Raw genomic sequence first — 21,930 nt, 5'->3', positions numbered from 1 at the left:
TACAGGTCCTTTCATGTTCAATATCATTTTGTTTTGTTCTTTATGCAGGAGCCCTTACCAAAGTAAAGGAAAGTAAGCGGCATGTTGAAGAAGGGAAGATGGAGGTCCAGAAGGCTGAGGGTATTCAAGAACGTTGTAATATTATTTCTTTTGCAACTCTTGCAGAAATTAATCATTTCCACAAAATTCGAGTACGGGACTTTAAATCACAGATGCAACATTTCTTACAACAGCAAATACTTTTTTTCCAAAAAGTGACACAAAAATTAGAAGAAGCGCTTCATAAGTATGACAATGTTTAATTGCTGAACTTTGAATAGTGAACTTTCCTTGGTATGAATATGATTGAAGCAGCAGAGTAAATATCACCGCTGTTGAAGAACTATTGCCAGCTCTTGGTGGTGGTACAAGGATGGTTTTGTGTTCACCTGGAATCCCAGCTGAATCTCTAATTATGTAGGAAGGAAACAGTTAATATGGCTATGTAGTAGAAACAGTACCACACATTGTAACTAAGTATACTGTGTATGCATACACTACCATTGTAACTTTTCTGAAATAATGATTATACTATTTGCCTTATTGCTTTTTGAAGTATGGTATTTTAGTGCATACTTTGTAGACCTCAAAACCCTTTGGGTCTTTAAGGAAGCTGGCTAGATAAAAGCCTGCTTCAGATGCCTTTTGACTCTCCTCCATTTGGATTTCCTAAATTCAAACAATTCTCTGTTTACAGCCTCCTACTAGAGCAGCTATGCGACTTTGTGCCTTTAGACTCTAGGTTTTTTTCCTTTTCTAGCAAGCCACATTTTTATGATTGATTGAATGAACGAAGGGTTAGTGTCTATGACAGAATCTGATTATGAAACCTCATACTGACTGACAAAAATCAGTTGCCATCCAATTTGCACAGCAACTATTGTCTTGTGAAAAATATTGGCTAAAAAAGGAGGATTTGAAATCATGTAATGTTTTCCAAGACCTTAAAATGAAAACTTTATTACATGTACCAGAATCTTAAACACACATGCAAAAATACAGTACCAGTGAATTCCCTTTCTAGATAGGATAACACAGTGAATGGTTTATTCTATAATACATTATTATGAATGGAGAATTGGAAAACTGTCCTAATAAAAGCAAAGCATTGAAATATATTGAGGGGATGCAAATACAGGCTCGCTAGCATTTGTTTGTGCATTATTTCAGTTGGAGAAGATTTGCTCATTGTTTAGCTGTTGGTTCAGTGTGAATGCAAACACGGACCTGCATTGTCAGTTGATTGAATTGAGACTCCACTGTGATTCACTTGTTTACTAAGTCACAAATTTTCAGGGATGTTCCATGGTATAAATGGTTCAAAATCAGTCTTGACTGAACCGACTAGAAAATAAGAAGTATTTGTTATATTTATAACACACAAGTAGAAATTAACAGTTGTCTTTTTTTTATACAAGGATTTTTGACAAGTCAAGTAGGTGTATATAGACCAAAAGACTGTCTTAAAAAAAAAAAAAAAAAAGAAAGAATAAACGATTCTCTGCTCTAAACTAAGGGAAATAAGTCTAAACTCTATCCTTTTAGCCTATAAGTTTACTGTGTTCTGTATGCTTCTTATGAAAAAGGGTTTTACTTATCCTCCAAAAAGCCCTCCTGGTAAAAAGAATATTTAACATAACAAAGAGCTACCTTAAACAAAAGCTAGGAAACTGGAAATTAAAAGGGTATAGTAGAGTGAGAACTATTACCCATTTTGTTTACAAATTCATCATTGGATTTATTGGATCATGGCAACTTCTGTAGGTTAAAGAAGCTCTACCACTTCATTTGGGAAGAATAAGCAAACAAGGATTCACTTGCATGGTGGTTAACCAAAGCTATTGCAAGAGCTTGCTGATAGCAGTGCTACTGATATACAGGCAATGAAGTGAAACACAAAATTACCAAAAGAGAAAAAAATCAGTGTTCCCTAAAAGAAAAAGGACAATCAATAAGAAAAGAAACTGTTCACAAACAAAAAAAAAAGAATATTGAAACTAATGTAGAGGAAATTAAGTACATGGCAGTTATAATGCTGATTTACCATTCTTAACCTTCAATGTGTCTTACTATAGGTCTATGAACCATAGCTGATCTTGCTTCCCATATACAGTTTAAGTACTTATAGCAGTGGTGGTAATTAGGTTTGAAATCTCAGCCTTTTCTCCATATTTCTCGGCTTATATTTGGCTAAACCAGTCACAGTTTTAATTGATTTCTTTATCCTAATTATAACAGACAGCAATCAAATTAATTCTACTTGGGACAGTTAAGACCTCTTCAGAATATTTTCTTGATCCAGTTAAAGCATTTTTAGGAGGTTAATTTTATTGAAATGTTCATATGCAAGGGAAAAAAATAAGCTGTGATATATATACCATAAAGCATTATCAGAAAGGTACAGTTTTCTAAAATAAACTGTCATGGCCTTCATCTCAGTTTTCTCATTTGTCTATTTTTGGGGATATTTCGATTTGTTAAATTTGATTCACTAAAGCAAACTTTCAGACTTTCAAAAGTTTCACACCTAGGACCATAGTTTGTGGCTTTGTCCCATTTTTATGATGAACTCTTTCTAATGTATTAGTTGTAGGTAGGCAAGAAATAGAATTTCTTGGAAATAGCTTGGTTAGCTAGGATTTCCTAGGTTTTACTCTTTAAAAAATGATTCCTACATTGGAAAAAGGAAAAATGCACTGAATATTTACTGTGTAATGTGAGAAATCCAAATTGAGTTTAATATAAAATATTCTCTCAGTGAAGAACTAATGTACAGTAAAAGCTGAGTTATCCGGCACCTTACAAACCGGCATGCTCTGTTAACCGGCGTGCCAGCCTGTAAGGGAAAAGTGAAACCGGAAGTGCCCACCCTGGCAGTTCCAGTTTTGTGAAGCCCTCACAGCCCATGGGAAAGCAGCCTGGGCGGGTCCCCCCTCCCTGTCCCTCAGGGCCCACAGGAGGGGTGGCGATGTGGTGGGAGAGGCGGTGACACCCCAGATGTGGCGGGACAGCGGCAGCCCAAACAGGCAAAGATGCCTGTTCAGGCCACTCAGTTAACTGGCATATTTTGTTACCCGGCACCCTCCATTCCCCGTGGGTGCCAGATAACAAAGCTTTTACTGTGCTGAATTTCCATCATCCCAAATCTCTGAATACTGAAGGATATGGTTTAGGTCTCAAAATACTTCACAGGAAGATAGATCTAATTTGTATGGCAACTGTGGTGTATCAAACTTGAAATTTTGCAGCAGCTTCTTTGTTAATCAAAGAGAGTTAAACGTTTTCAGTGAATCAAATGCAGAAGAGAACAATTGAAGTAACTCCAGTTCAGTTCAGTGTTACATTCCTTTTATTTTATACCATTCCTCCATTTTACCTGTTCAAAATGATTAGGGCAATTGATTCTCAGTGCTGTTGTTTCAGGATACCTGCACAGTCAACAAGACAACTATGTTGGTTTATAGACCCTCTGTACCTTTTTTAGGTTTTGTTTGTAAGAATCATGGAATACAGTAAGTTTGACAGGAGTGTTGCACAGCCCAGTTTTGCAGAGGCAAGTAAGAAAGGTGTCTGATGACAAAGTACACAGATGGCTTAGAAGAATGAAGAAAGAATTAAATAACCTTTACAGTTGCTTTAGCTGTCAAACAGAAGAAACTCAAAGTAGATCTAGGTTGGAGCTACTCTGGTAACCCTTCAGCAGAATTTCAGGAAACATTGTTGTGATGAAAGGTTGTTCTATATAAAATTGGATATTTTTAGAACATGTTAAATATGTTGATTACCCGTAAACTATTTTAAAATATTTTTGATAAGTGATACAGATAATGTTACTCATTGCATTTTGTGTCCTTATTTGAAATATTATTATAATTTTGTCAAGCTTTAACTGTGGGGGGTCTTCCCAGTCTACTTTTTTTTAGAATTGCATAGACTGATGGCCACTTTTCAAAATGAGGGTAAGGGAAAATGTGTTGTTTTGCCCATGTTCAAATATTCTTTAAAAAGTTAGTTGAAAAGCTCCTGTGCCTCCACGCTTTGGAGCAGGTACTTGAAATTTGGCGGCAGTATAGTTCTTGCTGTTTGTATAAACATCTGCTGAAATGTTGCCAAGTTAAGAGTTCTTTTGTAAATTATGGTTTGCCTATGCTCAAATTTATTTGAATTTGGCAACTAAATTTCTGAAGATTGCATTTTACGTGTTTTGCTTTTTCCACCCTAGTCTTCAGGGGCTAAGTTTTCTCTCAGTTGTTCCCTCCATCATAGGACCTGAGGGTAAAATGACAGTCCTGTGATCCCTGCAGATCTGGAATGCAGAGACATAGTAGTAGGGTGGGCAGTTTTAGCACTTCGGGATGATGGGAGGAGAAGCTGATAGGTGAGCAGAAGACTAGGATGAGGACTGGCTAGAAGGCTCTATTCGGAAAAGACTGGAACAGAAACATCTCACTATTGACGTACATTCCCCTCACCTTAATTAGACTCAAGATTGAGCGTAAATATTCTCTTGCTCTCAGCAAATAGCCACAAAAATAACTGGCAAAAATTGCAACCTTTCCACTAGAGAACTATTTTATACAACCCGCTGTCTCCCGCATTGTTGGTTACTGTTGGCTCAAGTGGCAAAGGTCTAGGAGGTTCATCTAACATAGTGCTCTCCAACCTATCCAGAAAGCCACTCTTAGCCTTTCTGGATTGGACAGGATATAAATTTAAACTCTGTTTTGATTTATAGATAATGTCACCCAACATAGTTTGTGACCCCCAAAAAATAAAATAAAACTGAGATCCACAGCAAGATCAAATAAGATTAACATGTAGCATGTTTCTTGTTCACTATTCTTGCCAGTGGGCCAGTAGAGTTTAGGGACCACTTATCTAAACGTTCTAGCACTGCTGTTGGATCCAGTATGTTCAGCTAGCTTGACCTTCTGCATAACAGGCTGTAGAATGCAATTATATGATAGTCAGTATGATTTTCATGTGTTGGCATTTTTTTTAAATATAGGAAATTAAGTACAAAAAGCCCAGGGAGAAAAAAACTCATGCAACGATTGTAGTCAGGCCCTCAAAAAGTAGGAAATAACAGAACTAAAAGTTGTTTGTACAGCTTACGTTTATGATCTTTAATTGCATGATCAAGTAATTTCCCCCTTCTTCCTCCCCACCACAGGACCCCTGCCCCATTTGGTGCACAGGGTGACCACTGCTCTCCCAAGTTAATCAGGGGGAAATCATTAATGAAGCTGTTGTTTGTAGAACATTACTTCATTTATTGCAGAAGTTAAAAGGGATGTACTGACTGAGGGGGGGAAAGGGAAGTTCTCATCACTCAGGTATTTGAAATCCACCCTGGAAAACTAGATTCAATCCCTGTCTCCGATAGTTTTGCTATATGATACGAATTGCGCAAAACAGACTTTTCACAGCTGACCACTAATGGTGCATCCTTCATTTTCTGAGCGTCTGAGCTAATATGTTTAGGCTGATTTGCGGAAGTGCTGAGCTAGCTGTACTTCTTTAAAGCTATGCTTCTGCAAAGCTGAGCTGTGCTTCTACGTAGCTAAACACACACAATGCTATAAATTGTTAAGTGCTCTGAAAAACCATCACTTGAGCTCCTCAAATCAAGCACCCAAAATCACAGTATACTTTTGAGCTTAATTTCTCTGTTACCTCAGCTCCCTGTTTGTAAAATGGAGATGATAATGCCAGCTCACTCAGAGGTGTTGTGAAGATAATTTTATTGAAGCCTATGAAACCTACTGACATAAGCATCATTTAAAAGCAAAAGGAAATTAGTGATCCAGTTTTCAGAATAGGATTTGAATGGTGTGTAGCAAATAAGGAATGTGGGGACACAGATTGAACAGTGAGAATAAAACAAAACAATCCTATCTTCTCATCAAGTGAGCACCATCCATTGTGTGTCCTGTTTTTGTTCATGCAGTTAGAATATATTAAGAAGTATGCACAGGAGTGCAAGATTAAGTTTTCAAGGGCAACCATAATTTTGGCACTTCCTAAATTTGAGTGATTGACTTTACAATCTTAATTTTTTATATGATACAGTTTATTAGGACAAAATGATATATAGTCGATAGAAAGATTATATTAAACAGCTAATAGAAATAGTGTGTATTATCAATATATCAGTATTGATAATATATATTTATTTAAAATTAGTTAAAGAAAGTGGGGAAAAATTAAAAGGCGTGGAAGGTATTTGGATGAAGGTGTCTCTGATTGCAACAGTAGAATTGCTCTGTTATTTTTCTGTAGTCAAAACACAAGTCAAAGTTAAGAGCTGTCATTTCTGAAGGGCCCTTTGAGTCCAACAAGGCTTAGAACCACACATATAGAGCAAACGGATAACGTGGTGCTTCAGAAGAGATGGTGATGGACAGAAACTTCTGGAAAATGAGCATTTATTTCTGGACATCTTCGCTGCTTTGGCCAAGGGGACCTTTCTCATTTGACAGTTCTCCAGCCACCTCCACATCGTTTGCCATGTACATATAATAAGACACTTCTCTTTTCTTATTGTCATTTTCATGCAATTTAGAGAATCTTGCTACTCGCACCCATTGCACAAACATTTAACACCAAAGGATCTCATTTTGTTCCTATTTGAAATCGATGGGAATTTTCTCACCGACTCGAGTCAGAAGATCGAGCCCTAGTTAGCCAAATTACATCTGTCAATCTGAACAGAATTCAATCCATAGTATTCTCGGTTCACTAATTAATACCTGAGTCTTAAATGCAGAATGAAATAATTCCCCACCAAAAAAGCTTTTCCCCCATAACTATATTGAAAATTAACACTATTTTTATTTGTCTTGGGGATTGTAAAATTACTGTTTGGAAAGGGGAAAAAAAAGCCAAGGAAACACATTTTTCTTACTGGCTTTAACTTGAAATAGTTTTTCTGGGACTGTGTCCTGGTTTAAAGAATGTGAAAGCATTGGTTTTCTCTGAAGATAAATTTAGGAATGACTCCTCATTCTAATCTTTTCTTTATTGATTTACGAAATTGACATTAACAGTATATGCCATTTATTTACAAAAATAAATATTCCTATGCTAGGAAACGGTAAATAATAGATCATAGGTTGGAAAAAAGATTCACTGGTATGAGTTGAGATGGCTGCCTTTCTCCAAATTAATGAACGTTCCCCTCACAGAATTTTCTCCAGACAATTGTGTGCGCAGCTGGTGGTGGTTGTGGGTTTCTACCTCCATTCATTCAACTGAAGACTTGTAGGTGTTCCAGTTCCAGCTGGGAGCAGCCTGTCTGCTTGGGACTTTGCACTAACTACAGGAGTCTCTGAGAATTAAATGCATGAGCAGATGTAACATTGAAGCCCCTCATTTTTAGGTGCTTTGCTGTGGTAGTTGAATCTAGAACTCCAAGGGGAGTTGGGGAAGCAACCCTCACAGCCATCATGCTGAGCAAGCAGAGAAGAGGATGCTGTAGCTTAAATCCATTCCTCTGGGACTTCTGTCTCACTCTGGGCTTCAAGAAGGCATCTCTTTCCACTGGGATTCATGACCCTGAATTTTCTCCTGGATCATCCTCTGTCTGCAGTATTGTTATTTAGGCAGTTATTCCTCATTTTGTATTTGTGCGTTTGGATTTCTCCTTCCTGACTGTACATGTAAGTGAATTCCATGAGGCAAAGCAGGGAAATGAACTTAAGTCACCTAAATGCTGGGTGAGAGCTCAAACTCCTGGCCTATTGGACAAAAAGGGAAACAGCATTTCCTGTTCCATTTTTTTATATGGGTCCTTCAGACCACCTACTGGGTTGGGCTGGGCAGGTGAAATAGGCACAAAAGGACTTGATCTGTGCATCCTTGTGAAGTTAGTGTGAGCTAGGCTACATGTTCAGTGCTGCTAACACTGATGAGCTTTGGGCGTGCCAGAAGCAGACTCAGTGCTTAGGGAACATTGCTGATGAACACTGAAGCACTTGGGGATTTTAGATGTGTCCTGGATTCAGTGGCAACTGAGCAGAATTTGATGGCTGATTTTAGAATGTAAGCAGGCAAAGTGGAAGTTAAATAGTGCCTACATCCACTTGTGGATCTAGCCCTCTTGCAGTGGAGTCATGATTCTGAGACTCCTTATATCCACCACTTCCCTGGGTGCTTCTACTATGTAGAGGGGCTTTATAGAAAAAGTATAGCTTTTCTATATTTGCTCTGCAGGGTAATGATGGAAATCCTCTTTTCCTGTCCTTTCTCTATGTTTACAGTCGCACCTGGTGGAAGGCTTTCTCTAGTGGCCAAACAAAAGAAAAGACCCCATGAAGAAGAGATTAATTCCTGGAAAGATTGGAGAACATTATCTGACTCCTCATTTGATGTCACTTGAGTAATCTAGTCTCTTTTCTGGGGAAATATTTATTGAGTGATTCGAATAAAAAAGAAACAAGGAATTTTACTATCTTCAGTTGTAACTTTTTTCTTTCATTCTGGTTTATACATTGATGATGTAAATGCCAGCTTCTGTTTTTAAAGGTGGACATTCTGGTGTGTGTTTCAACTGTCAATATTAATATATTCTCTTTAATGCAAAATAAGTTGTTATATGTCTGAAATGCGGTTGCTAATGAATGCTAAATATTTAATCTCAATCACCTTTTCTGTTCAACAAAGTACATTATTGCAGGCTAAAAGCCTGTCTTTCCATTGTTAAATCAGAGAGATGAGATTCTTTGCTATGGTTTAAATTTCTGCTACATCAGTTGTGTGGCAATTGTTGTCTGGGGTTAGTAGATTTTACCATAATGAACTCTATTTTATAGTGAAATTGTTAGTAATTTCACTACAGATACTGTATGTAAAGGGTATAAAAGTGACAAGTTTTTGTTTTTATCACTCTTGACTTTTAAGTACACAGGCATCCTGTAACTGCATGGCTGTAGAAGGAAGTAGTATCAAGAGAGAAAGGCAGAGAATGTTATTTCATGTTATTTCTCATTTCCATGTTGCATCAGTGTGCCTGCATGTAGTCACAATGTGGAAGGGGGTCTGTTTTGTAACAAAAACTTAGGTAAGTTGGCATTGCCAAGAGACTGAAGAGAAGTTACACATTCTTTTTAACTACTTTGTATAGCAGTCTCACCTGACAATACAACGTTACATCAGTTTTCCCTTTAGTTTCCCCTTTCACCATCCCCTCCTTCTCCTTTTCCCACTGTTCCTCTTGAACTAACTTTAGGCTAAAAGCATAAACAAATATGTTATCTAAATAGTTTGAACTGTTCCATAAGCTATGCACAGTTAAAAGTTGTTTGCCGAAAATGTGGCTAGCTAAATTTTTGCATTTAGGTAACAATGTCTCATTAGGCCTCTAAAATGAATTTTTGGTCATATGAGTATCAGATGGAAGATGCTGAACTGGTACAAATTTGATCCTTAAAAATGTGGCTTGTTCATTGACTTGCAGTGTCTCATTGGGATAACAACTGCATGCCACTCTTAACTGTCTTCTGACGAATGCTTTATTTTTCCAGATGGGCATAACCAGCTCAAACACTGAGCTTTTTTGTCTTGTTGATATACTGGGAGAGATGTGTAACTTTCCATGCTTAGCTCTGCCTAGTGTAAGCATATATAAACATAATGATGAAAGAGCAGATGCCGTTGTTTAAGAACTGATTACTCACACTTTGTTGAAGCCATGGCTAAGGACTGCATTTGGCCAGCACAATGAAGGAAATTTTATCCTATCTGAAGAGGGGGAAAGTTTTAACCTTCTGCAAAGGCAAAAACATACAGCGGGCTTAGCTCCCCTCCCACAAATAAATGATTAATATGCCACGTTGGAAAGAGCTTGTGGGGATTATGACCAGGAGGGATGAAGTGTTCTTTTTCTCTTTTCCTAAACTAAGAATGCTGCAACAGGACAGGTTACATGATCAAGGCTAGATAAGGAAGAATAAATCCTTTGAGACTTGATCTGGTGTGTGATCTGTGCATCTAACATGTACTGCAGGATCAGGCTCCTCCCTAAAGGCAGTTGTAGTCTGCTTTATTTTAAAAATCCATGAACCTGATGACTGTTTAATATAAAATCAAGAAATAATGTTGGGAGCAGGATTCAAAATCTATTTCCCTGCCTGTCCTAATGAGGGCCCTGATCCCTAGGCTTGAGTCTCATGCTCTTCTTAACATCTGCAGAAATAATTCTTGAATCCTTTTGTGCACATAGGAACAACTTCAGTAGAGTGTATACTTGCCTAAAATAGCCTGGGATTTAGGGCAATTTCTTTGGTGGTAGAAGATAACAGGTTCATGAACAGCCTTAGATTGAACTGAACCCAGCTCTCATCCTTCCTGGCTGAGTGCTCAAAGCCATGGGTCTATTGTGTAACTCGTGAGTGTGGCACCACATTGTGGTATAAAACTGATCCTTGTCAGTTTTGAAAGAAACATTATCAACAAATGTCTTTCGGAGAGGGTTCCAGATGCCTGGCTTAAGTCAGTCAAGCTCCACAGATGGAGAGGAAGTTAAGCACACCCCTGTGCTGTTTTCTGTTGACTAGATTTATGTAGTTCCCTGAGTACAAGTTGACTGCTTGGGGCCACATTCTGAGATGCCTAACTCACATACTACAGAGGGAGCCTAAATGCCTAACACGGGGATCTGGATTTCCCTTCAGGGAGCAGGCGTCTGGGTGCTATGGCATCCAGGTCTTATTGGTTCTAGTCCAAAGGTTTATCTGCATAAGGACTCATAGAAAACTTGCTCAAATTAATGTTCAAAATGGATGAATTAAACCACATACTTCTTAGAACTCGGAAGCTTGCTGAATAACTATTGTCCAACTATTTGGGTTGGTCTAATAAAAGATATCAAATTCACCCAAGGAACCTTGTCTGCCATACTTCTTAGAAAACACTCATTCAGAATTACTGGTTTGGTTTAATGGAAGTAAATTAAGCTAAATTACCTTAATTCAGAATAAAAGTGTCTGGTGTCACAGGAATGGACGTGATTAAGATCTGATCTTTTCTAAACTGAACTTTGAGCATCTTTTCCAACTTCTGGTGATATTTTTAAGTTGCACATGGGGCAGCCTATGCCAATGGAAGTTAAATTCATGCATGGTTCTGGCAAGTACAGAATTGCAGGGGTTTTCTTACATCATTAGAATTACCAGTTGGCTCAAGTATACAGGGAGCTGTATGGTTGAGCATGTGCATCTTTGAGGCACAGTCAGAATTGAACCTTTAAACCTAGGGCACTTCCTGTGATTCTGTTAGGGTTGTTGATACATATACAACTTCCTTGGTACAAAAGCAAGAAAATAAATTGTTAAGACAACTTGATCTATATGCCATTACCAGGCATATGCCTTGCCACAACTAAAACTACACTGCACTACAGCCATTGAATTTATGGATGCCCTCCTTCTGACTTCTGTCAATTTTACCATGGTATAAGGTACTGTACAATGTGAATAGTAGTGGCAAAAAAAAAGCGGAGAATGTACATGGAAACAGAAAATAAAGTTTCCACCTTTCTGGCTTAGGAGTTGCCACTCCTGACTGGCCAAACAGAAGAGTACCTATGTGCATTTCAGATGAACACACAAAGCAAGACTTAAAGTCCTGAGACTGTGAAAAATTCAGAAAATAACCCAGTCTATCTGGCATAGTTTTATTGGTATTATACTGTTTATAGGAGAAATGTTTAAAAAAATAAAAATGATTTGACTACTCTACAATCACCTCATTCAGAAAGATTTCAGATAGAGGGTTTCTTAATGTAGCAGGCAAATATAACAGGGTCTTAACTGAAAATTGAAGTTAGACACATTCAGACTAGAAATAAAGGACAAATTTTAGCAGTAAGGGAAATTACCCTGTGGAATAAAATAGTGAAGGAGGTATTGGATTTTTATTAATCTGGAATATTTTATATTCCATCTGAGGACTTTTTTACCTCTCTATAAGGCATTGCTAAGTAAAAATTCTATGACCTGGGTAAAGGAGGTCAATCTAGATAAATGAAATAGCCTTTTCTAGCTTTAACTTCTAAAAATGCATTTGCAAAACTTAGTAGTTTGAAAAAAGCAGGCTTTTGACTGTGTTTTAGAAGCTATGTGGTGATTGTCTTGTTTGCTTATAATTATGAGTCTTCTCTGGAAAGAAATGCAAAAAACCCCCCTGCCTATGATAATGACAATGTATGCTTCAAATGCTCTGCCTGACAAAATGATGCAAACAAACGGTGCCCTTACTTGACTGCTGGTGTTATAAAAGACAAATGGCAGACATTCAACTAAATGTCAATACTCTGTCCTTTGTGTGCTTTTATTTCTGATGCTACCAATCATTAGCAGCGGAAATGAAATTCGCAGTGAAAGCAAATAATTGGGGAATTACATGTCTTACTGTCTGGCAGTTACAGCTATTAAAAAAATAAAGCTGGCTCAAAGCAGAATCGCCAACTATGTAAGAACTGTTTCATCCCTCACTCCTGCCCAGATACCCATCTTTTTCTTCCAGGATGCTTTCACACCCACCAACCCTTGGATTGTATTCTGATGCTATGGGCACTTGTACGCGTGATGGGGATTTAGCCCTCAGGGTTTTATTCTGTGCCCCTTAAATTGACACGGTTTTTCATTAAAACCCACCATTTCAATTTTTCTGTCACATTATGATGAGGAGCCTGATCCTTTTTGGGCATTTGGGGATTTTTTTGGAGCTGGAGCCTGCATGCAGCCAGGGGGGTGAGCTGTGGGGGAAGGGGAGCCACCCAGGTGGGCTGCTAGCAGGCCAGATGATGCCTCAGCTTGGAGGCAGCCCCCAGCCTGATCTAACTGTTCCCTGAGCCTGCTTGGGGAGCAGCACCCGGAGGGCTTCCAGGGGACAGGCTTGGGGAACATTTGGATAGGGCCAGGGACTGCCTCTGAGCTGGGGCGGCACCCGGCCCACTAGCAGCCCACCTGTGAGGCCCCAGGGGGCGTTGACACAATGGAGGGAAGGGCCGGGCCCCCTGCAGCTCAGGGGCCACTGGCCCATCGGCAGCTCACCCCCTGGCCTCAGGAGAGGCAGGCAGGCTCTGCCGGGGTGAAAAAAAAAAATGATCAGGCCCCTTGCTGCTTCTGGCTTCAACAGGCGCCTGCTTAAAGCAGAAGAGGGGAAGGGCCCAATCCTTTTTTTGCTACGGAGCCTGCTCTCCTCTCTCTTGGCCAGGGGATGAGCTGCCAGCTGCATCATTGCAAACTAAACTACTTCCAGATGTTGCTTAGTTTGCAATGATGTAAACTCATCTAAAACCCCCAAAACTTGGGCAAGTGTAGCAAGTGTGACGCCCTTAAGCCACACAAATTAAGTTTTTATCACACGTACATAGTGAGGACTGTCACGTGTACAAGTGCCCTGTATTTTTCAATGGTCTTGTTTTAGCATTGTTTCCTGAGCCCGGGTTGTAAAAAAACCTGTCAACCATCCAGTATCAGACAGCACATACGCTCTCTCACTGGATTAAGCAAGATGATGGGGAATGCCTAGCTCATTTCTTTTTCCCATTTGTTTAATAACATATGCTCGGAGATTAATAGCTACTAGACAGCAACTACTAACATATCCAATTCCTGTTTACAGCAGAAACTGCCATCTTTAGCACCTTGGATATTTATTACAAAGTTGCAAGCAGGCAGCTAATGTACTGTAGTAGGCTTGTCTTTCGGAGCTTGGGTTCAGTCTCAGGCTTGAAATCTTGCTGTTTTGATTGGTGGAGCCCATGCACCAATTAGGAGGCAGCAAGAGGAGTTAAGTCACGCCCCTTTCCTGAGGAGAGGGGGAGAGGAGTGTTCCTTCCCCTCCCCCCGGACCTGATTGAAGACTGCAACACTCGGGTCCGGAAGACTTTGGGGGCGAGCACTGGAGCGTATAGAAGGAGCTGTGTGCCCAGCATCAGGGTAACACATCGGGGACAGAGAAAAAAGAAGAGCGGGGCTTAGAAGAGCTGAGGAAAGCTGCTCAGCAGGGTGAAGCAGTAGTCCAGAAGCGCCCCTGAAGACTTCCATCAGTGGGGAACAGTGGACAGCTCCAGCAGCAGGGCTCTTGGTGTGCAGCATGGCACACGACGTCCAGACCCTGGGAGCTGCGTGAGACAGCTTTGGTGTGCAACCTCTGGCATGCAGCCAGAGACACAGTGCACAGGCCGGTGCATGGAGTAGGACCTTTGGAGCGCTTGGGCCGCTTAGGTCCTCGACCCCCAGAACGAGGCTGGGAGCTCAGTGCAGGAGGCGCTGCACTGAGGGTCCGGGAGCGGACCGAGCCTAGTCCTGCATGAGGCAGCCCAGGCCTCCGAGCCATAGCAAAAGGTTGACTCCAGGGAGCCAGACGGTGATTGGGCTACTGAGCCAGCAGACAGGGCCGAGCCAGAGGCCTCAGAAGCCCTGCATAGAGGAGCCCTGTTCCAGGAGACAGCAACACTCTGCCCCCCTGAAGCCCACTGCCGGTGAGAGAGCAGCTTGGCGCAGAGGACAAGGACCACCCTCCAGGCCTGGGAGCCATGAGTTCCAGGGAAAAGAGTATTCCCACAGTGGAGGGGGAGTCCCCCCTGGTTAGTGAAGAGCTCCTGAAAGTGGAGATCCCACTGGGAGAGCCCCCCTAAAGTAACCAGCTTCCTTGTAGGGCTTTGGAAAAGCCCAAGGGCATTGGGGTTTCCCCTTGGGATTAAGTTTATCTTTGGGGTTCTTGTGCCGTAAGTGGTGTGATGTCATGCCTTATATTTTGTGAACTCTCATGTTTGTAGATGAGTAGAATCCTAGGGCTCTGCTGGGACCCCCTGTTGCTATTATTTCATCTGTTGTTTATTTGTATTTATTTGTGGCTTATTTATTGTTCACCCATACTTATCTGTTGGCTATCTATGTTTATTTTGGGGTTTATCTGTTTCAGACCAGATACTTACCTGTGGCTTACCTGTTTCTGGAGCACTGGTATAAGGTTTTATGTCATTTAACGAGAGGGTATTGTTTATGTTATTTGTTTAGATATCTTATATATATTATACATATGTTTATATCCATGTTTCTTTTCCTTGTGATAAGTTAGTGTAAATAAATGTGTATATAGTTAAGTTTCCTGACTGTCCTGGCCTGGTCCCATAGGGACAGAGGGAAACTGAGCAGTCTGCAGTTCCCCCACAGCACACCTGCCAGCTAACAATCCCCTTCGATTGGAGAAGGGGAGTATATACCCAGGTTACCTGGGCTATAATACTATGCTTTTATATTATTGACAACTCCCTTCAAGAATAAAAAGAACACATAAAAACACAGTGACAAAAACAACAACAAAAATCTGGCATTTCATCAGTCAGGTGACAATGATTTGCTTTAGTTAGAATCTACATGGGGCTAACTGTATGCCAAGGCACTGACATACCACAATTGGTGCACAATCTCACAGCATATTTTTATTAATCTTTTCTGTTAAGTGGTTAAGACTTCATTCTGCTGTATTTGTTTTATATGAGCTGGAAGAGTGCCCAAAGTGTTAGCTTGTCAGCTATTTGTACCTACAGATTACCATCTTCTATCCCAAAGTATATGCTAATGATACTGTCTGGATTTCAGGAGAGAAGGGCTGAATTTGTAAATTATGCTCATGCCAGGATAATGAATTCTGCTTTCAAAGATGACAAATAAAGCAGCTGCTTTCAGATGAGATGAATCACCACATTGCATATTACTCTTGGGTAATATGCTGTATTTCCTTTTCTGAATTTACTTTTTAGAAAAAAATGGTTGTGTGGTAACTATAGCATCTTAGTGACCCTTGAAAACATTAGTATGTTGAATTAGCAGGAAATTTGTCAGGTTTTTTTTAATTGACTTAAGTTAAAGTATTCAATTTCTGAAAGACTTGCTTCCCGATAATATGTTTGAATCTTAAAAAAATCCTTTATAACATTTTTAAGGGTTCTTCATGTTATTGTTGATCATAAGGGCATTTGTAGCAAGAGTGAAGAGAACTTTATAGGTAAAACTTTCAGACATGCAAAATACAACTAGACAAACAGAATAACATGAGAACAAATTGAACCAACTTGAAAGATTGTGTTGTAAATCGGTGCAAATAGTGTGTAGCACTTGTGATGAAAGAAAGACCTAAACTAATTGTAAATACATACTGGTTCTGGATGTATTGTCATTCTTCTGGAAAATACTACACATAACTTAATATGATATAGCTGTCAAAAGTAACAAAATGTTAGGCTATATAAAAAAGGAAAGATATCAGTATAGAAACATATAACAGAGTTATATAGTATCAGTGCTTTATGAAGTATTTAAATTTTTTGAATTTTTTCTGTTACCACAAGTATGTAGATTTGAACAAGAGGCACCTTAGCAGTAAAGACCAAGGTCAAAGGTACAAAGAAGTGGTGAAAAAGGGTATCTTAACTGTGTACGAAAGATTCACACTTCCATTTGGGAGAATATATATTTGTATGTTAAACTGGTCCATATCCAGCAGGGAAAATTCTTGTATTGTTGCATGTGCCATGAAATCAAAGTATGTTCAAAATGCTAGGGAAATTTGGAGAAATAACTACAGTCCTATTTGTATTGCTTTTAGTACTGTTTCTGAATTTTTACCTTAAATTGTCCTTGGATAAAATCCAGAAATCCAAATTAGAATTTAGGTCTCCCTCCCCACAAAGTAAATGCTATCACCATTCGGCAGTGTTATAGAGGGTTCTCTCTTTCCTCCGTCCCATATCCCCCTCCCCCCCATGTATTTTGAATTTTTTTGCTTCAATTGGAAGAGTATGCCTTTCTCCAAAACATCTTCCCCTTGGCGGTGAAAGAGATCAGTTTTTTCCTACTTAGTTTGAGAGAATTCAGTCTTCCAGTTCCTGGGAAAGTACTGCAGTGGGTTGAATGCAAGGTGGGAATGGTACCAACTCATACTTCGGCCATCTTATAAAAGAAATAGTAGCTGTCACTTCAGCTTGCAGAGAGCATAGTCTTTTAAGTGTGCTGAGAACACTTAATAAGTCACTCAAATTTATAACAATGCCGCCAAATAAAATTGATTAAAGCATGCACTAACATACCCATATTGCTTAATCCAGCCGGCATGCATAACAATGGGTGCGTCTACACATGTGCCCCACTGTGCAGCGGGTAGTGTGTGGCAAGTACTAAATGACTGTGCAGTACCCATGAGTATTGTGCAGTCCCAGCAGCACATGGGTTGTTTCTGACCCTATTGCTCAGTAGCAGCGACGTCACAGTTGGTGCCCGCTGACACTACATAGCGTCTTGTATAGGCATGCCCAATGGCAATGAAGACAAAGCAATTCAAGCTTTTTAGATGTGCTAGCAACCAGAATAAACATCCAGGATTCCTGAAGTGTCTTACACCATGGTTGCTAGCATGTGCTAAAGCCTGGGCCAGCTCTTCTTCACTGCTGTTGCTACCCATGCTAGGTAGAATCAGCTAGCACAACATGCTTACACATGTTGCAAATGCTTTGTTGTTTTGCCATGAAGGTATACTCAGAGATGCAGAAATGCCTAGTTTCTGGAACCAGTTTGGATTTAGGTCAGAGGTGGGCAATTATTTCGGACAGAGGGCCACTTCCTGAGTTTTGGCAAGCCATCGAGGGCCGCATGACAGGCAGCCGGGGCAGATAAATATTAATTTTCTAAATTTTTTTCGGGGCCCCGCAAGCCAGATAGAATGGCCTGGAGGGCTGCATCTGGCCCATGAGCCACATTTTGCCCACTCCTGATTCAGGTGAAAGCTTGATACCAAATTTCCCAGCCCTGTCTAAATTAGGTTAGCTCTAGGCACTTGCAAAGCCAGGAGTCGAAGTGCCTGGTAAACTTTAAAATACTTAAAATGTTTATGGAGTTCAGGCACCTCTAAAGGTTTTATTTAGGACACATGGATATTCAGTAGCATAAGGGGAGGAGTTTGGGGCACCACCCAAGGTGCTGTCCTGGTCCCCATGCCACTGCCAGTGACCCAGATGCAGCTGCCACCTACCAAATCATAGAACTGCCCAATTACATCTCTGTGGATATTAAATTGTTTTGTGCATAATTTTTCTACAGTCATGCTCACAGGCATAAGTATAGCACTCAGGATATTCATATATGTGCATTACGTGTTTTTGAGGGGAGGCTTCCAGGCCAATTACACTGCTGTTACAGCCCGCCCTGACACAGTGACTGTCCGAGTAGTTCATTCTCTGAGTGAACTGCTTTAGAAAACATAGGATCAGTTCTACTGTCATGTAAGATGAATATTTTGTTGTGTGTATATGAAGGTAGATTGATATGAGTATGTGGAGGATGGAGAAAAGACTTTCAATACAGCTTTCTTTTGTTTGTTTTTTTTCATACAATTTTCTTTTGCAGAATAAAAGTGGAAAGAAAGAGGCATATGTGGGGGGAATATAATTTTTTCATTACAAGTTTATTTGAAATGGAAAATCAAGGGGGAAAGTGAGCAATAATGAGAGCAGTTGCAAAAGATGACTGCAGAAGAAAGACAGAAGAAACCTCAGTCAGGCTATATGGAAAAAAAAAAAAGAGAACAGCAGGGGTAGATGTATATTTGAAACAAGGAGGCAGAGAGGAAAAGTCTGGGAAGTCAAGTGAGATAAGCATTTATGACTAATTAGTAAAGCTTAAAAATACATCCATTGGAGTTTACAATTTCTGCTGTATAGACTGACGGAAATGAGGGGGAGGAGAGAAAGCATTCCATGAATTTTGAAATATCTCTGATGAATAGTGATTTAAGATGCAATATTTCAATTTTAATATTTTTTTCACTTCTCTTCATTTTTACATCTTTTATTTGTGTGGATTGTACATATTCACAGAGCTTCACTCATAGATGGTCTATTTTCACATAGTTAAGAGGAAATATAGAAATCATAAGGTTTTGTTTACCTTAATTGTTGCTATTTTCATCTTACTGTTTAATTCTTTCACAGATATCATAGACATTAGGGCAGGAAGGGACTTTGCAAGACCATCGGGTCCAGCCCCCTGCTCAAGGGGCAGGAAGTCAGCTGGGGTCACATGATCCCAGCATGATAGGCATTCAAGTGTTTCTTGAAAGTATCCGAAGTAGGTGCTTGCACCACCTCTGGGGGGTGTCTGTTCCAGGCCCTGAGGACTCGGACAGTAAAGAAGTTTTTCCTTATGTCCAGCCTAAAACAGTCTTCCAGGAGTTTGCGACCATTGGGCCTTGTCTTCCCTTGGGGTGCTCTGGTGTACAGACTTTCTCCCAGTTCCTGATGCCCACCCTTGGGCAGGGGGCGGGACTCAATGATCTTACAAGGTCCCTTCCTGCCCTAATGTCTATCAGTTTGACCTCAATCCCACGTAGCTGCCAAGTGCTCATGTTCAGCACTTGGCAGCCATGTTGAAAGCACACCCTCCACACTGTGACCTCTGGGCTGACACTTCCTGTGTCAGAGCAACAGCATGGCAGAGACAAAAGCAGGACGTGCCTATCCTGCTCCTTCCACAGCTGCGCTTGCCACCCCTGGCTGCTCCAGAACCTGGCCCTGGTGCCCAGGGACAGGGTCCCCCGCTCCATACGGCTGCCATAGCTGTCCTGTTCTCCTACCACTGTTCCAAGCACCTGGCACTCGGCCACCTTGCACCACCTACTCCACTACCCACTCCAGCCGCCTGCTGGATGACTGGCACATTGCCATCTGGGGCCCCCGCCACCACACAGTTGCTGCTTCCAGCCACACAGGTTCTAGAGCCACCCCCACCGGGACTGCTGTCACCCTCCTTTCCCACCAGCCCTGACACCTCTGGGCCCGCCGTGCCAGCCAGGACTGATGGCAGCGTATCATGCTACAGGAATGGAATGACAGCAGTGGGTCAACACGTTCCAGATGACCCAAGTCATCTTTGAAGACCTGCTGCAACAGCTCCAGCCCCACCTGGAGTGTCAGGACACAGAGGTGCGCCCAGCTATCCCTGCTGACACCCGCCTGCCCTGCCGCCCATCCTCCAGACCCACTTCAGGACAGACACATTTTTGCTATGAAAACCTTTATTCCTCTCACAACCCCCACCCCTATACCCCCACCTCCTTCCTCAACCAACAGAACCCCCTCCCCAACACACACAGACTCTCCACCACCCTCCCCACCCAACAACAATAAAAAACCCTCCTCCCAAACTGAAAACCATGTACAAGAGTCTCAATCTTTCTTTGAGTCCTGGAGTAGGGGGCTGTGCTGTGGGAGCACCCAGGGTACAGAGCCTGGCAGTAGGCCATCAGTACCCTGGAAATGGACAGTTCACCCACAGGTTCAGGGGCCATAATGAATGCCAGGGACTCCTGTGGGTGGGAGGCAGCAGGGTCCTCTTCCAAAGTCTAGGCAGGGGCCTGCTGTGGGAAAGGAGGTGGGACCCAGGGGCCCTGTGGGGCTGGGACCAGGGCTGGGGTCTAGGCATGGGGGAGCCTGGAGTGGCCTCCATTGGCCGGCCTTGGCTGAGCAGTTGCTTCTGGAGCAGCTCCACATGGTGCTGCTCCAGGGCCTCCAGCTGGGCCCAGTGCTCCCACTGCACCTGGTCCTGTGTCTCCTCCCAGGCAGTCCTGGGAGGACTCCTCCTGAGTGACTCCTCCTGAGTGACATTTTCCTCCCACCAAGCCAGCTCCCATGCATCCTGCACTGCCCAGTTCTCCACCACTGCCAACAGCTGCTGGAGCAGGAGGGTCCAGTCCTTGGTGTGCCACTGGTGCAGCCAGGCGGCTCCAGCAGCGGGTGGTGGCAACCCTGATGTGGCACTCCCACAGGGCCCTGCAGCCCCTCCCCTGAATCCAGTTGTTGAACCTGCAAAGACAAGAGACAGAAGCCTTTTATGCAAGATTGCAGCAATTCACAGATTCATAGATTGTAGAGTTGGAAGGGACACAAAGGATCACCGTGTTTGACCCCCCACCCCTGGCAGGAAAGAGGACCGAGTTCAGACAACCCCAGTCAAGCGTCTATCAAGCTTCCTCTTGAAGACCTCCAAGTTAGGTGATAGCACCACCTCTCTTGGAAGCCCATTCCAGACTCTGGCCACCCTTACTGTAAAGAATTTCTTCCTAATGCCTAACCTAAATGTACTCTCCACTAGTTTGCACCCATTATTCCTAGTTCCTCCCTGGGGCACTCTGGTAAACAGCGCATCCCCAATTCCCTGCTGTCCATCCCCTAATAAATTTATAGGTGGCTACAAGGTCACCCCTCAGCCTTCTTTTGTATAGGCTGAAGAGATCCAGATCTCTCAACCTTTCCTCGTAGGGTCTTTCATGGAGACCACTAATCATGCAAGTGGCCCTCCTCTGAACCCTCTCCAGATCCTCCGTGTCCCTCTTGAAGTGTAGCACCCAAACTGGACACAGTATTCCAACTGCGGCCTGACCAATGCTGCATAGAGGGGGAGCATCACCTCCCTTGATCTGTTGGTCATGCATTTGCTAATACACGACAAGGTGTGATTGGCCTTGTTGATGGCTTCATTATGCTGCCAGCTCATGTTCATCTTGGAGTCAACTATGACTCCAAGATCCCTCTCAGCTTCTGAGCTGCTGAGGAGGTCATCCCCCAACCTGTAGGTGTGCTGGGGATTCCACCTTCCTAGGTGGAGTACCTTACATTTATCTTTGTTGAACTGCATCCTATTTTATTCTGCCCGTTGATCCAACCTGTCTAGATCGGCCTGTATCCGTGCCCTGCCCTCTGGTGTGTTTTCTTTGCCCCGTAACTTGGTATCATCTGCAAACTTGGAGAGGGTGCTCTCTGCACCCTCGTCCAAATCGCTGATAAAGATATTAAATAACACCCGTTCTAAAATCCAGGTAGATGACATC

The 21,930-nt window shown here is 41.8% G+C and overlaps 1 protein-coding gene across 2 annotated transcripts in view; it reads left to right on the top strand.

Annotated features, from left to right (window-relative positions):
• Positions 1–21,930, top strand: part of SNX18 (sorting nexin 18) — a 195,643-nt gene that overhangs the window by 24,108 nt on the left and 149,605 nt on the right. The window contains exon 2 of one of the 2 annotated variants that reach the window (XM_019495868.2): positions 49–2,472. The exons of the other annotated variant lie outside the window; for it this stretch is intronic. Within the exon in view, the coding sequence (XP_019351413.2) occupies positions 49–302 (254 nt within the window). The 3' untranslated portion in view covers positions 303–2,472. Of the gene's footprint in view, positions 1–48; positions 2,473–21,930 lie in introns of those variants that run through there. 2 annotated transcript variants of the gene reach the window in all.

The sequence above is a fragment of the Alligator mississippiensis genome, chromosome 3 (genome assembly GCF_030867095.1).
Source record: "Alligator mississippiensis isolate rAllMis1 chromosome 3, rAllMis1, whole genome shotgun sequence".
NCBI lineage: Eukaryota > Metazoa > Chordata > Crocodylia > Alligatoridae > Alligator > Alligator mississippiensis.
Note: the sequence above shows the minus strand (reverse complement) of the source record. Positions and strands in the feature narration are given on the sequence as shown.